Source organism: Somniosus microcephalus, chromosome 5, assembly GCF_052327205.1.
Source record: "Somniosus microcephalus isolate GS21.2 chromosome 5, FLI_Smic_1.0, whole genome shotgun sequence".
NCBI classification, from domain to species: domain Eukaryota; kingdom Metazoa; phylum Chordata; class Chondrichthyes; order Squaliformes; family Somniosidae; genus Somniosus; species Somniosus microcephalus.
In genome coordinates this window covers 216,691,122-216,707,596 of record NC_140991.1, presented here as the reverse complement: position 1 = coordinate 216,707,596, position 16,475 = coordinate 216,691,122, and the positions used below count along the sequence as shown (strand labels likewise).

The window sequence follows — 16,475 nt, the reverse complement described above, 5'->3', positions numbered from 1 at the left end:
TATCTTTCCTGAATATTGAATACCCCTGGATGTTGAGTTCCCAGCCTTGGCCACCCTGGAGCCATGTTTCCGTAATCCCAATCAAATCAGATTTGTTTACCTCTATTTGCGCAGCTAATTCATCCACCTTATTACGAATGCTCCTCGCATTAAGACACAAGGCCTTCAGGCTTGTTTTTTTTAACGCTCTTGGACCTATTCGAATTATTATTTACTGTGGCCATGTTTGATTTAAACCGTTTATTTCTCTGACTGCCACTTTTGTTTTTCTCCTTCCTATCTTTGGCTTTTATCCTCGTTTCCCTTTCCTCTGTCCCCTTGCTCAGGTTCCCAACCCCCTGTCATTTTAGTTTAAACCCTCCCCCAGAGCACTAGCAAACACTCCCCCTAGGACATCGGTCCCGGCCCTAGTAACTAGTGGGGTGCCACAAGGATCAGTGCTTGGGCCTCAGCTATTTACAATCTATATTAATGACTTAGATGAAGGGACCGAGTGTAATGTATCCAAGTTTGCTGATGATACAAAGCTAGGTGGGACAGTAAGCTGTGAGGAGAACAGAGTCTGCAAAGGGATATAGATAGACTAAGTGAGTGGGCAGTAAGGTGGCAGATGGAGTATAATGTAAGGAAATGTGAGGTTATTCACTTTGTTAGGAAGAATAGAAAAACAGGATATCTTTTAAATGGTGAGAAACTTTCAAATGTTGGTGTTCAGAGAGATTTGGGTGTCCTCGTGCAAGAAACACAGAAAGCTAGCATGCAGGTACAGCAAACAATAAGGAAGGCAAATGGCATGTTGGCCTTTATTGCAAGGGGGTTGGAATAGAAGGGTAAGGAAGTCTTGCTACAATTGTACAGGGCCTTGGTGAGACCACACCTGGAGTACTGTGCACAGTTTTGGTCTCCTTATCTAAGGAAGGATATACTTGCCTTAGAGGGATGCAACGAAGGTTCACTAGATTGATTCCTGGGATGAGAGGGCTGTCCTATGATGAGAGGTTGTGTAGAATGGGCCTATGCTCTCTGGAGTTTAGAAGAATGAGAGGTGATCTCATTGAAACATACAAGATTCTGAAGGGGATTGACAGGGTAGAAGCCGAGAGGTTGTTTCCCCTGGCTGGAGTGTCTAAAACTAGGGGGCATAGTCTCAAGATAAGGGGTAGGCCATTTAAGACGGAGAGGAGGAGGAATTTCTTCATTCAGAGGGTTGTGAATCTTTGGAATTCTCTGCCCCAGAGGGTTGTGAATGCTGAGTCTTTGAGTATATTCAAGGCCGAGATAGATAGATTTTTGGACTCTAGGGGAATCAAGGGATATGGAGATCAGGCGGGAAAGTGGAGTTGAGGGCGATGATCAGCCATGATTTTATTGAATGGTGCAGCAGGCTCGAGGGGCCGTATGGCCTACTCCTGCTCTTATTTCTAATGTTCTTATGAAACATAAATTTTGATACTTGTACTGTTCTTGTTGCTTACAAATGAACCATGTTTTACAATCATTATTATTACAACAATTTAAAATGTGTGCAGTTTTACTCTGCACTAACAGGTTATAATTTTATCCCAAATTTCTGATAGCTACAATTAGGGCAATTTATTTATCATCACACAGATCCACTCAGAAACCAGCATCTTAACCTCTTCTGGGAATTTAAATGCAAAACTGCAGTACTCGGACAGTAAAATTTGCAACATGTGGAAGTGCAGAAATGAATGGTATTTGTCGCAGGATGTCATGCTTCGCTAAATCACTCGCCTGGCTAGGATTAAAGCAAGCAAACATGTCAGCAATAGTTTAGATGCAAACAAGATCAAACAACTCCAAAGAAAATAAGCACTTTTCATTCAAGAAGCTTTTATTTATTTCAGTTTGTAAATACAGTAACTTTTATTACATAAAGGGGTGAGAGAGGAAGGGGAGGGAGGGGCAAGCAGTGCGAGTTATTCTTTTTCAACACGATGTCTGAAAAAGGTGTTTAATGCTATTCTTCCCTTGATCTAGTAGGAACAAAAATAAATTACCTCCCCAATGCCACCTTTACCCCACTCCAGGCGACGATATCCTCTGTAATTTTGTAAAATGTATTTGGGGTTTTTGTTTTGGCTGCAGAACATTATGACTCATCATCTTAAACATTTGCACTGTACAGCATCTCATTCTGTAACACTTCAGGCATTTTGTACAGCAACACTGCACTCATAATTACATTGGAGATGGCAAAATACCACGCACTGCTAACACAGCAATGCCTTTATTGCGCAATCTATTAAATGGTCAGACCATTGAAGTACTCCGCCCTGTTTTGCTCCCCCCCAAATAGTGGGTAATATAGTGGCCTTCGAAAAGGTCCAGAGGAGAGCTACAAGAATGATTTCTAGCTTAAAGAACCTCAGCTACTCAAGACAGGCTCAAGGACTTCGGTCCATTTACTTTACAGCAGTATAGACTTAGAGGTGACCTGACAGAGGTCTATAAAATAATTAAAGGGCTGGATAGCGTCCCTATTGATAGATTTATCCAGTTTAACAGATTGGGGAGGACTGGGGGCACAAGGAATAGACTGGGTGTTGGGCGGTTCTTCTTTTCCCAGATAGTAGTGACCCTCTGGAATAGACTGCCGGCTGGTGTGGTGGGTGCTGACTCTCTGCAGGCCTTCAGGTGGGAGCTGGACTGGTTCTTGACTGGGACAGAGATCGCAACATATCGACTGTAAGTGGCTTTATAAATAACATTTGGTCCATGTGATACCCTGGACTGGTTTTAATCACCTGAGTGGGTTAGAGGGGAATTTTCCAAAGTATTTTTTTCCCTTATTCCCTGGGTTTTCTCTCTCTTTTTTTGCCTCTCCCAGGAGATTATATGGCTGCAGAGGTTGGGGGGGGGGGGGGGGTTGGAGAGAGCAGGAGGGAGGAAATGTTTAGCCATGATGCTCCAGCCATCATGTGTGTGGCAGGTTTGATGGACCAGCTGGTCTTTTCCCGCCCATCAATTTTGTATGTTCGTACATTAATACTGGCCACCAAAAAGTATCATCAAGCACTCTGTTGGAAGTTATTTTCTTCTATCGTGTATATGCAAATATACAAGAACCTTAAACTGTAAAAAAAAGTGCTTACATTCCTTAGTTAGATATTGCAGAATTAAGTTAATTTTTAAACTTACAAATTTAATATAGGTCATGAGCTAGATCACTTGAGGTGGGCATAGACCTCTCCATCAACCCAGACCCTGGGGGAGGTGAAGAAGAAAATAACGAAGTAAAAGCAAAATACTGCGGATGCTGGAAATCTGGAATAAAAATGGAAAATGCTGGAAATACTTAGCTGGTCAGGCAGCATCTGAGGAGAGAGAGAAACAGAGTAAATATTACCTCTGTTTCTCTCTCCACAGATGCTGCCTGACCAGCTAAGTATTTCCAGCATTTTCTGTTTATATTATAGGCAGAAAGCAAGGCAGCACAAAGAGGAGAAAAAGACAGATCAGGTCAAAGAAAGACACACATCAAGGAAAGAAACCGGCACAAATGTAACAAACAAAAAGCAATGGCAGAGAGGCAGCCACGAACCACATTATGCAGACATCAATCTACAATCATGGCCACACAGACACAAAAGAATTCATTGTCAAGTCCCTCTGATTTACCATGAACAACAATGGAGAATCTATATCTCTCTATATGTGCAGAATGTGCAGATGAAAATTTTTTTTTTAATTACCATTCTTTCAAATGGGTCATCTGTTTGAGATGCCTTATCCAGTAGCTCACTGTATTCCAGTTCTTCACAGAGGCGCTGCAGCGTGTTCACTGGTTCATTTAACTGAACTGGCATGGAAACCTTAGAAAGATCTTTCCCTATGTTATTCCTTAGAATGTTCCACAAGCTTATGTTACTATTATTTGGTCCTGGAGCTGGCAGGCATGATCTTCTTCTAGTATGGTGACTTGTACCATTTTGGGCATGGCCTGTGTTTTAAGAAAAATATATATTGCTTAGGTTTGTGAAAATCTGGTACTAAAGCATTTCGTTTTATACGAACAATATGGTATTCTTCAGGAATGAAGTGCAGCAGTTAGCTCAGTGCATCAGTTTTGACATTATTGATCATAGGGTCAAAGTCAAATTAGATATACTGTACAAAGATATTGGGGGTAATTTTAACCTAACTCGCTGGGTGGGAACCCGTCGGGATTGGGTGGAACACTGGTTTTACATCCCGCCCAATATTACTCTCCATTGGCTTCAACTTGGCTCAGTTGGTAACATTCTCACCTGAGTCAGCAGCCTGTGGTTTTAAGCCCCATTCCAGGGTTTAAGCACATAATCTAGGCAACACTCCAGTCTAGGGAGTGCTGCCTTGTCAGAGATGCAATTTTTCAGATGAGATGTAAAACTGGGTTCCATCTATGTTAAATAACCCACGGCACTAAGAAGCACTGTGTCCTAGTAAATATTCCTTCCTCACCCAACACCACAAAAAACAATTACCTGGTGATTCATTTACCTGGTTGTGGGATCTTGCGGTGTCATGTTTGTCTACCCAGCACTCACTGCATTAAGAGACGGCGTAATCTTGACGGCAGAGAGGTCTGGGAATTTGGGAGCTAAGTTTAAGTGAAGAGCCAGCGCTCACTGAGAACAAAGAACAGGCATGGTCGCGGGATGGGCAGTGGGCTCAGGTAACTTTAACCTTGCAGCTTGAACTTGCAGTTAGGGATAAAATGCACCCACTATTAGAGCCAGGGGAGCTTAAACAGAACAGAGGAGACTGGGGGGAAAGAGAGCAAAGGATGGCAACGGATGGTCAAGGATGGCAAAGGAGCTCCCTAGGGAGCTGGCAGCACAGGAGCCATCTTTAATGTTGAAGCAAGTCATCCTCAGTTCCGAGGGACTGCCTAAGAGGAGGCATTAAGAGAGTTAGTGTACTTGTCAGCTACTGAACAATTTTTAATGTAAGTTAGCAAACAAACCGAGTTGGCCTGTACAACAGAGGGTAAATTCAGTGACGAGATCTCTACCATTGAGCTGCACTTGAAGGGATCTTAGGATAGAGAATCCAGGCTATAATGCTTTATAAGCTTATCTCAGAAATGTGCTCCCTTCAAGAGTGGCTCACTGCAGGGAGTGTGAGAGCACTGGATTTACACACAATTGTCTCAGCCATGGTCCCTAACCTGTCAGTGCCTGAGGAGCTTAGTGCCAGAACTACATTTTTGTTTCTTTTTTGAACAAAATTAAATGGGCACGATCATGAAAAAGTAATTTTCAAACTGTTTTTTCATAGATTTACAAAGACAACGCAATCATTCTGAATTGCATCATTGTATCATGGAGCCATTTGACAAAACAATGCTGTTTTCCCTGCAGACAATGCACCAGTCTTAACCATTACTAAAAAAAAATCTACAAACACTTGGATGGCTCAGACAGTAGGTAACGCGAAACTGAACCATAGAGACCAGCAAGATCCCAGGTATAGTCTTTGCTGTGCAGATTTAGCTGATCTCAGCCAAATTGATGCTTGAGGTACTACAATGGGTTTCAGTGTCCCCTCTCTGGGAGAGAAGAGTGAGGAAAAAAAAATCATCAACTGTTCCTATTTCTAATTGTTAACTCAGGCCCTTGCCCAAAGTGTGCTTCTGACAGCACCGTCTAGGCTCACATGCAAAGTACTGATCCTTTGGGCACTTGAAAGCTGCCAGTGCCCACAGAATCATGCCCCAGCATGATTCACTGTCTTCAGGAGAAAAGGGATCAAAGCTGGTATTAAAAATTGGGAGGGGAAAAAAAAATACAGCTCACCAACTATACAGTGTCACCTTATTTCATCAACTGAGAGCAAATTACATTTCAAATATCAGTGATAAAATTCTGAAAAGAAAAGAATTGTTTGCAAGCTTATATAATGGAGTAGGATTGAAAAAGTTTTCTCCTCCTTTGTGATATACTTTGATTAAATTAAAAAAATTCCTCTCTTCAGTGAGCATTCATCCATCCCACCTGCACATGTCTGGGTACACCACATGTCTGCTGGAAAAGAAGCCAAGAACTGAAAACATACTGAATGATCTTACATATATCCTGAGCATTAGTCTCTGCTTCGGTACTCAAGTTGTCCTCTGAAATATTGTCACTTATGTCACTGACATATGAATCATCATCTGAAGCCTACAACAGAAAAAGCAGGCTAGTCACACTTCGCAAAGCACCCAAAATAATATCCACCAAAATAACAAGCATCAGTATGGATACAAGACAGAGTAATATTGTTAGTATACATACACAATAGAGTAATAACATTTGAAGCAAAAGCCCTGTGCTGTGTCACAGGATGACAGGTCATAGTGACGGGCACGATATCTCATTCATATGTTAAAAAAGAGGCACCAAGTAGAGCCCAGTAAATTCCTCTACAGGAAGAAAGTGTCTGAACAGATATCACCAATGTTCCCTCAATTTTTTTTGTGCACGGTACCTTTAAATTTACTGTGCGGCAACACAGTGCGAACAGCTCGTGAGCGACCTGCGCGGTACCTTTCCGATTGCTGCGCATCCGAGCAGCTTAGAGGGAACACTGGATATCACTACAGCGTTCCAATGCACCTCTGAGCAGCTACTAAATAAAGGTAGGAACCCAAAAGCAGGGCTCCTACCCATCCTCCCAAGCGATAAGGGGCGAAATTCAACTTTGACAGGGGTGCAAAATGGGTGGTAGCGAATCGGCCACCTGTTATACACCCCACCTGATTTGTCTTTCCATTGAGTTAATAGAAAGGAAAACCAGGCGGGGTGTATAACGGGGAGTAGATTTGCTACCGCTTGTTTTACGCCCCACGCTGATGTTGAATTTTATCAGCAGAAGACCAAAATAAGGAGAAAATATGAAACCAAAATAGCTTTTTGATTATATGCAAAACCCACCCTTTGGCAACTAAAGTCAGATCTCATCACAGCCTTATACAGATCAAAATTAGTTCTTAAATTTTAATCATCTTTCCAAAGGAAATTTAGACTGGGACCAGGAGAATGAGTTATAACAAGCTGTGTTTTAGTAGTCTGCAATGGTTAGGTTAGATTGTGTGTTGAAAGAACTTTACATTTTTTCAAGGATACTGACTGCCACAAGCGCACCACTGAAAAGCACTCCATCACACCACCACTGGGTGCTTGATGCAGTTTGGGTGCATGGAGTTTAACAGGAGTCACTGAAATTGACAGAGCTTCATCCAGCCCAACATTAGCAGCTGCACGGATTTATGACCGAGGCTCTACCTCCATTAATATGTTTATCATGTATACAAAATTCCAGCTGTTATTAAAATTACATTTCCCCTTGCCAAATTGCTCAGCCAATTTTCCTCCCACTGCTCTCCTGAAGTAATCAACTCCTGCTGGTGGCATGATAGTATGGGTGCTGGGCATACTTTAGCAACACAAAGTGGACTTTTTTCATTTGCAAGCCAGGACAGCGTGCGTGAGCAGACTTTTCTACTATGTGGGGCTTCATAACCAAGCCAGAATGTGCCCTCAACAGACATCCAATCTAAGTGCGCTTCCAGCACGCTAAACAGGTTTCTTTAAACTTGAACGTGCAGATGCTACAATAAATGCATTACTGCATTAAAAAACAATGAGTTTTCTACCCTCTCCCCAAATTCATACTATCCTCAATAAGGAAAGCAGCAAACCCCCAGATGCATTTATGCAGAATACCGTACCACGCCTAGACAAGTGGGAAAATTCAAGAGTTTTCTTCCTCCCCCAGTTTGTCCAGTCAAGATGGACAAGACTCACCATTTACTGCAGAAATATTGGTTGAGAATGGAATTCAAGCTCAGGTCAGATCGCACCATGATAGCAGCTTCTCACTGACAACCCACAATGCATCAACAAACTGTATATAGGTCACAAGTGAATAATTTCTGCAGCGCACGCACACTCTAACCTCATTCTCCGACGAGCTTGCAGACAACAAGACTTCCTGTGCATCAAAGAACTCAGAGAGAGAGTCTGCTCGAGAAACCCTGCTTTCATTTGAGAGTTGATGGACCAGAGGGTTGTTTACTTGAGCAAGGTCTTGCTGCTGCACGACAAGGAAAGAATAAATTGAAATACTTAGAATTACATTCCCATGTCAGAATTAAACTGTCCCTGTATTAGTCAAAAAACAAATTAAAACAGTTAAGAAATATATTTTTTAATAGATCAAGTACTTAGATTTAGTACATCAAAAATGACCCACATAACATTACTGTACTAGTAACTACAGTACCTGCTGCTGCTGACCATGTAATTGTGGCAACGATATTTGCATTTCTGATTTTAAATTGCAGGCGGAATAGACACCTGCCCCAAGCTGGTAAAATCCTCTTTAAATATGCATATCAGCTTCCAATTACATCATGGGTCCTGATCTGTCATTTTGACCCAAGGCCTGAACACTGAACAGGGGAACAGTAGTAATTTCCCCATCAGGCAAACTTGCCAGGAACAGCAGCCAGGGCCAGAAGAGACCGAGTAAGGAAAGTTCTAATTAAAAAAAAGTTTCCTTGTGAGGCAATACAAGCAGGAGTGCTCCTCCAGGCCCCAAAAAGAAACCTTAGGCTTCCCCTGTCCTGGACTTCCCCCACCCTCTCCCCAAACATCAATTTCCACAGGTCTCTGGCGACGACCTCCAAGCTGCACAATTTTAACGGCCAGGCAGCCACTTCCCAGCCACTTTGGTCTGGAAGCGGCAGCTAACAAGGCCGAGGAGGCTTCAAGTTTGAAGCAAGGTAGCTGATTTCAGCTGAGGCAGTGGTCGGTGTTGTGTCTGTGTGTTGCTAGAGACACGGAAGACAGGAGTTGGTTTGATAGGTGTTTACTAAACAAAGTCTGGAGGGGAACTAACGGATACAACACAATACTCAGGCTTATATAGCCCGAGTGGCCATTACCGGCATTACAGTACACATGGGGCTCTTAAAGGCACATACACTACAGTCGGGATTTCACAATTTGCCTGGGATATGCAGTGGAAAGTCAGCCACGGTTACTATAACTGATAGATATCCAGCAACCCTTGCTGAAAGAGTGAGTGAGAGAGAATGAGAACGAGCATTAGTTAAGCACAGGATAGGGTTTGGCTGCAGTGGTCCATTGCAGTCAAATAGCCTGCAGACACACACTGTCCAGGCTCACACGTGATCAATGGTCACTTGGGCAAGGTACTCTAAGGTGACCAGAAGTGAAGCTCAACAAAGTCAGTGTTTCCAAGAAAGGAGGGGAGTGGAAAAACTTGCAAGAAAAAGTGTATAAATTTATATACTCAATGATTAAATAATTAATATTTTACCTTTCCCGAGCAATCTGAACTATTTTGGATTGACTATACTTAACTAATTAATTAACACAAAATCTACTTGAAACATTTTTATTCATAAATAAACAAATAGAAATACAATTACTACTCAAGTAATCATTGTGCTTGCACTTACTACTAAGGCTAATTAAGTTTCTCTTTTGCTTTTTACAACTTAATAAATTTCACTAGCATCATTTCTCTACAATTTTAAAAATGCAACTAAAAAGGACAAAAACGAAAGCACAGACAATGAATGCTGAGTTTTCAAAACAAATCAAAAAAGTTTACACAAGATTAGTGAAGAATGGTAAATGCATTGAGTGGACAATTCAAGGTTCATAATGGGCACATAAAGATATGTTCATTTTTTAATTAGTTAGTAAAACAAACTCAGGCCTATGTGAAAACACACTGAAGTTTGGTCGAAGTCCAACAAATAGCTTCTACCTTACCGAGGGTGCATACAACATTTACAAAAATCAAATGGTAAACAGACAGAATGCCCTATTTTTTTTTTTAAATAAAGAATCCCATTGTCGAAAGTCAGACAATTCTGTAGCTGGTTTAAAAATCTGTTTAAGCATTAGGTTACTGAGGTGTGAAGTTAAGTATTCACAGATGGCTGGGCTGCATTGGAAAGGACATATGGCTTGCACCACTTTGAGTCTTTCCATTTCTGGCAATGCACAGGGATTAAATATATCACCTATAATCAAATATTCTTTGAAATAAGAGGGGCAGAGAGAGTACGAGAATAGATTGGCAGCTAACATAAAAGGTAATCCAAAAGTCTTCTATAGGCATATAAATAGTAAATGGGTAGCAAGAGGAGGGGTGGGGCCGATTAGGCACCACAATGGAGACCTATGCATGGAGGCAGAGGGCATGGCTGAGGTACTAAATGAGTACTTTGCATCTGTCTTTACCAAAGAAGAAGATGTTGCCAAAGTCAGAGTGAAAGAGGAGGTAGTTGAGATACTGGATGGAATAAAAATTGATAAGGAGGTACTAGAAAGGCTGGCTGTACTTAAAGTAGATAAGTCACTAGGACCAGATGGGATGCATCCTAGGATGCTGAGGGAAGTAAAAGGTGGAAATTGCGGAGGTACTGGCCATAATTTTCCAATCCTTCTTGGATACGGGGCTGGTACCAGAGGACTGGAGAATTGTGAATGTTGCACCCTCGTTCAAAAAAGGGTGCAAGGATAAACCCCGCAACTATAGGCAGTCAGTTCAACCTCGGCAGTGGGGAAGCTTTTAGAAATGATAATCAGGGACAAAATTAACAAGTCACTTGGACAAGTTGGATTAATTAAGGAAAGCCGGCACGAATTTGTTAAAAGCAAATAGTGTTTAACTAACTTGATTGAGTTTTTTGATGAGGTAACAGAGAGGGTTGATGAGGGCAATGCAGTTGATGTGGTGTATATGGACTTCCAAAAGGCATTTGATAAAGTGCCACATAATAGGCTTGCCAACAAAGTTGAAGCCCGTGGAATTAAAGGGACAGTGGCAGCATGGATACAAAATTGGCTACGGTGACAGGAAACAGTACTGGTGAATGGTTGCTTTTCGGACTGGAGGAAGGAATACAGTGGTGTGCCCCAGGGGTCGGTACTAGGACTAGGAGTGAAGAAGGGGTTCAAAAGAGGCTAGTAGCCAAATGGATGTAAAGTAAAAAATAGTATTTTCCCATACACAAAGAAAATAGCTCTCAAGAGAAGTATAGGGGGAAAGCTGAGGATAACAAAAATCGGTTATTAAATCAGCCAAAAGATAAATGTGGAAATGAGGATTGTGGATAGGTGTGGCAGTGATGGCAAGGCCTATTTTAAAATGTTAGGAGCCAGAGCTATTACAGAATGCAGAGTCTTTACGAGATCCTGCAAGCAACATTATGTGGACTCTCAAGATATGATTGAACTGCTGCCCTTGTCCTTCTAGGTGGTAGATTTTGTGGGTTTGGGAGGTGCTGTTGAAAAAGCCTTGGTGAGTTGCTGCAGTGCATCTTGTAGATTGTATACGCTGCAGCCACGTTGCGCCGGTGGTGGAGAGTGTGAATGTTTAAGGTGGTGGATGGGGTGCCAATCAAGCAGGCTGCTTTGTCCTGGATGGTGTCAAGCTTCGAGTGTTGTTGGTGCTGCACTCATCCAGGCAAGTGGAGAGTATTCCATCACACTCCTGATTTGTGCCTTGTAGATGGCAGAAAGGCTTTGGGAGTCAGAAGGAGAGTCACTCGCTGCAGAATACCCAGCTTCTGACCTGCTCGTGTAGCCACAGTACTTATGCTGCTGGCCCAGTTAAGTTTCTGATCAATGGTAACCCTCAGGATGTTGATGGTGGGGGATTCAACAAAGGTAATGTCATTGAATGTCAAGGGGAGGTGGTTAGACTCTTGTTGGAGCTGGACATTGCCTGACACTTAAGTGGCAAGTAACATTCGCGTCACACATCAGCCTAAGCCTGGATGTTGTCCAGGTCTTGCTGCATGCAGGCACAGACTGCTTCATTATCTGAGGAAATGCGAATGAAATCAAACACTGCAATCTTCAGCGAACATCCCCACTTCTGACCTTATGATGGAGGGAAAGTCATTGAAGAAGCACCTGAAGTTGGTTGGGCCTAGGACACTGCCCTGAGGAACTCCTGCAGCGATGTCCTGGGGCGGAGATGATTAGCCTCCAACATCCACCTTCCTTTGTGCTCAGTTTGACTTCAGCCAGTGGAGAGTTCCCTCCCCCCTCCATCCAGATTCCCATTGACTTCAATTTTACTCGGGCTCCTTGGTGCCACACATGGTCAAATTCTGCCTTGGCATCAAGGGCAGTTACTCTCACCTCTGGATTTCAGCTCTCTTGTCCATGTTTGGAATAAGGCTGTAATGAGGTCTAGAGCAGAGTGGTGCTGGCAGAACCCAAACTGAGCATCTGTGAACAGGTTATTGGTGAGTAAGTGTCGCTTGATAGCACTGTCGATGACACCTTCCATCAGTTTGCTGAGGATTGAGAGTAGACTGATGGGGTGGTAATTGGCTGGGTTGGATTTGTCCTACTCTGTGGACAGGATATACTTGGGCAATTTTCCACTTCGTCAGGTAGACGTCAGTTTTGTAGCTGTACCGGTTGACTAGAGGCGCACCTAGTTCTGGAGCACAAGTCTTCAGCACGACAGCCGGGATGTTGTCGGGGCCCGTAGTCTTTTCTATATCCAGTGTGCTCAACCTTTAATATCACGTGGAGTGAATCGAATTGGCTGAAAACTGGCATCTGTGATGGTGGGGACCTCAGGAGGAGGCAGAGATGGATCATCCACTCGGCACTTCTGGCTGAAGTTGGTTGCAAACGCTTCAGCCTTGTCTTTTGCACTCACCTGCTGGGCTCCGCCATTGTTGAGGATGGGTATGTTCATGCAGCATCCTTCTTCCGTTAGTTGTTTAACTATTCATCACCATTCATGACTGACGTGGTAGTGCTACACAACACAATGGAGGGTGTCCTCAGTGTGAAGGCAGGACTTCGTTTCCATAAGGACTGTGCGGTGGTCACTACTACCAATGCGGTCATGGACAGATGCATCTGCACAGGTAGATTGGTCAAGTAGGTTTTTCCCCTTCTGTCCTCTCACCAACTGCTTCAAGCCTAGTCTGGCAGCAAAATCCTTCAGGACTCAGCCTGTTCGGTCAGTAGTGGTGCTACTGAGCTTGTGTATAGCACGCAGGGTTATTCTCTAAAAGCTGTGCAACAGGAGGGTCATTGTTCATGAAACACTGAAGGTTCATAACCATTACTGCACTGCTGTAGAGAAAGTTTTAGAATGTATAGCTAGGTCAGTTAATTACAAATCTAGAATACAGCACTTACCCTGCACAAGACCTTGGTATGGCTACATCTAGAATATTATGCCTAATTTTGCTCCCCTCACATGTGGGGTGATCGAGGCCCTGGAGAAGGTCCCGAGGAGAATCACTAGAAAAATACCAAGTCTCAGGGCTCTTGGTTAGCAGGACAAGCTCGGGGAACTGTGTCTTATTTCACTGGAGAATTGTAGACTTTAAAATGATGAAAGGAATAGATTCTGTTCATGTCAATAGGTTGTTTGAGCTGGATACAAGGGGAAAACTAGGGGGCATCGGTACAAAAGAAGAAGACAGGTTAGACGGTAGGAAGTACATTTTGTAGAGTCATTGACCTCTGAAAAGACTGCCAGAACATATGGGGAGTATGTATTCACTTCAGGTCTTCAAAAGGGGGCCGAGTGAGTGTTCCTGCAAGTGAAAGCTGATTAACTCATAGAAGCTAAGTGGGGTCTGCAGTCATCAGTTACTACAGTCTCCTGGAGTTTGCACGATTTGTCTTCAGGGATCCAAGAGGAATTTCCCAGAGTTTGTTCCCTTTCTTTTGCCTTTCCCAGCAGATAATGTGACTGGGACAGTACATTGATGGTGCATGTAGGCAGTGTCATGTCTGAATGGGACAAGCTGGATGGATCAATTGTTTTCTTTTCTTGTCCTTCTTCATATGTTTATAAGGATGACTGGTGTGGGAAACAGAAATTATTTTGGTACAGTAGGGAATAAACGAACGAAACAGTTGCGGTACAGGAGAGGGAATTTTACTTTGCATCTGTTCCCAGTTTTAACTAACTTGGGGTTGGAAACAATGGCTTTAAAAAAGGAAACAAACATTCCCTTCCTCACATCAGTATCCTTGCCCTTGATGATGTATATTCTAAGGGGAAGAAATGATGCAGGCCATCAAGGTTCAGTGTGCCCGTACTTCAGTTTTACTCAAGTCGCAGCTTTCAAAAATGTAGTGCAACACCTTTGCTTTTATCATAGTTACGACTTAAAAACTATTTCAATGTTTGCTTACACAAGGGTCAAAATTAATAAATGCACACTTGGAGGGGTAAACGATCATAACCAAATTAAGTGCAAAGGTGTCATTGTGGTTATTGTATACAACTGTCAAAAATAAGGTCAGATTTAAATATATATTTTGAAAAGAAAATGTAGTGCTAACATGCTCAACTGCAAGTGTCTGAAAAGGTAATCAGAAATATTGCATTTGTCTTCCACCTTGAGCCCTTTTAAAGAGACAATATTCTATTTTACCGAGTTCGATCAGACAACTTAAACTACATTGTTAAAATATTCAACAACCCCGTCAAAAGGTTTTGTAGGTTTCATTTAAATCCAGTACAAAATAGTGCAGTAGAAAAGGAGTTACCCATTTGACTGAAACACACATGCAAATAATTAATGCAAATACACAATAGTAAAAACTACTTTCTCTCACGATTTGGAATAAGTAGCTCCGTGCTCGATACTATGCATGTATACAGCAGAATGACATTAACCTACTGCAAATGTAAATAGATAACTCCATCAAATATTTAATATAAAAATAAGTATGTAACACTGTCATGTTACTGGGGACATTTGTAAACCACTCTGCTGGATTTTGGAGTTTTGATCAAAGCTAGAAAGCATCGACTCCACATTATTAAAAAAGATATACATATTAAGTTAAACCGAGACTTTGCTTTCTGACAAAAGTTCTCATGTCACTACAGACGCCGATAGATATGCTGCGTATTTCCAACATTGTTTTTATTTCAAATATTTCACAGCAGGTTAATTCTAATTTTTTTAAATTCTGTATTCCTATTTAAATCACAATAATGAAACCCAATTCATATCACTGCGTTTTAAAAAATGAAGCTTTTCTATAAGATTGGGGAATTTACAGTTTCCATCTAAATATTTAATATCAGAGGCAGATTTTTGTTCTAATACTTTAACACTCAATGATCTACCCAGCGGGATCATGAAAATTTTGAACTCCTGCGGTGAGATGAAGTAACTTTTTGTACTTTCAGAATTCTTTTTATATAATGGAACATCTGAAAACTGACTCCACTGAAGCATGGAACAAATTTACAAGTATTCCTGAAAAATAACTAAAAATAGGCTCACTTCTTTTATACATCTTACTCCGAGATAGGAAATTGTTTTAATATTGTACTAAATAGTAATCGCTATGCTTCATTCACGGACAAGACTAGAACTACTCCTCAAAAGGACTTGACAATGGCTTTTTGAATTGGCATCTAGTTTTCTCCTTGGAGAAAGCATCTAACCTACAATCAATGCTTTCCCAGATTGGGAACGTGTGTAGTAAATCAAAAGTAGTTTATTTATGCAGACTGCTTGGTCATTTTTTCCCCTCTGTTTTTATTACAAAAAAGAAACTAGTGCTAGTGTGGAATCCACAAATTAGTATTAAATTGTCACCAAAATAGTGCTAACAAGTTATTGTGGTGATTTTTTATAAATACTTTCATTGCAGCAGAAAAAGTTACCTAATTTTACCTTCCTATACATTTTTCAAAAAAATTCACACAACTGTTTCTAAAAGGATTGATCCAGTCGATACACAATGTTGCTTTTGTATGTGGGATCCTCAGTGTGTGGGTTTGAAATCTTAGGCAGCAACCTAGGAGAAGCAACTACTCCCCAAATAGCAGTGGCTGTGTGGAAAGGACTCTCGCCTTAGTCAGAAGGTCGTGTGTTCAAGTCCCACTCCAGAGACTTGAGCACATAATCCAGGCTGACGCTTCAGTGCAGTACTGAGGGAATGCTGCACTATCGGAGGTGCCGTCTTTCAGATGAGACATTAAACCAAGGCCCCTTCTGCCCTCTCAGGTGAACGCAAAAGATCCCATGACACTATTTCAAGAGCAGCAGGGGAGTTATCCCCAGTGTTCTGGCCAATATTTATCCCTCAACCAACATCACAGATTATCTGCTCATTATCACATTGCTGTTTATAGGAGCTTGTTGTGCCATGTTTCCTACATTACAACAGTCACTACACTTCAACTTCAATATTGGCTGTGAAGCACCTTGGGACGTCAAGGTTTAAAAGGCGCTATGTAAATACATGTCTTTCTTTTCTTTCCAAAAGTTATATTTTGGGTGCCAATCAGAAATTACTTCTTTTGCCTTGCTTAGGTAAACTGGTTGCTGGCTGACAGCTTGTATGGTGCAAGCAAAATTCAAATCAAGTGGGCTTATTTGAATTTTGCCACCTAAATGTAGCACCGTGGTCGACATGCATCGAGCATCACCT

At 41.9% G+C, this 16,475-nt stretch overlaps 1 protein-coding gene across 4 annotated transcripts in view; it reads right to left on the bottom strand.

Annotated features, from left to right (window-relative positions):
• osbpl3b (oxysterol binding protein-like 3b) overlaps positions 1-16,475 on the bottom strand; it is a 307,799-nt gene that overhangs the window by 85,742 nt on the left and 205,582 nt on the right. For all 4 annotated transcript variants that reach the window (XM_085988683.1, XM_085988680.1, XM_085988679.1 and 1 more), the window contains 3 exons: positions 7,945-8,082; positions 6,074-6,167; positions 3,717-3,964 (listed from right to left, as the gene is read on the bottom strand). In XM_085988683.1, coding sequence (XP_085844809.1) covers positions 3,717-3,964; positions 6,074-6,167; positions 7,945-8,082 — 480 coding nt within the window. The remainder of the gene's footprint in view (positions 1-3,716; positions 3,965-6,073; positions 6,168-7,944; positions 8,083-16,475) is intronic.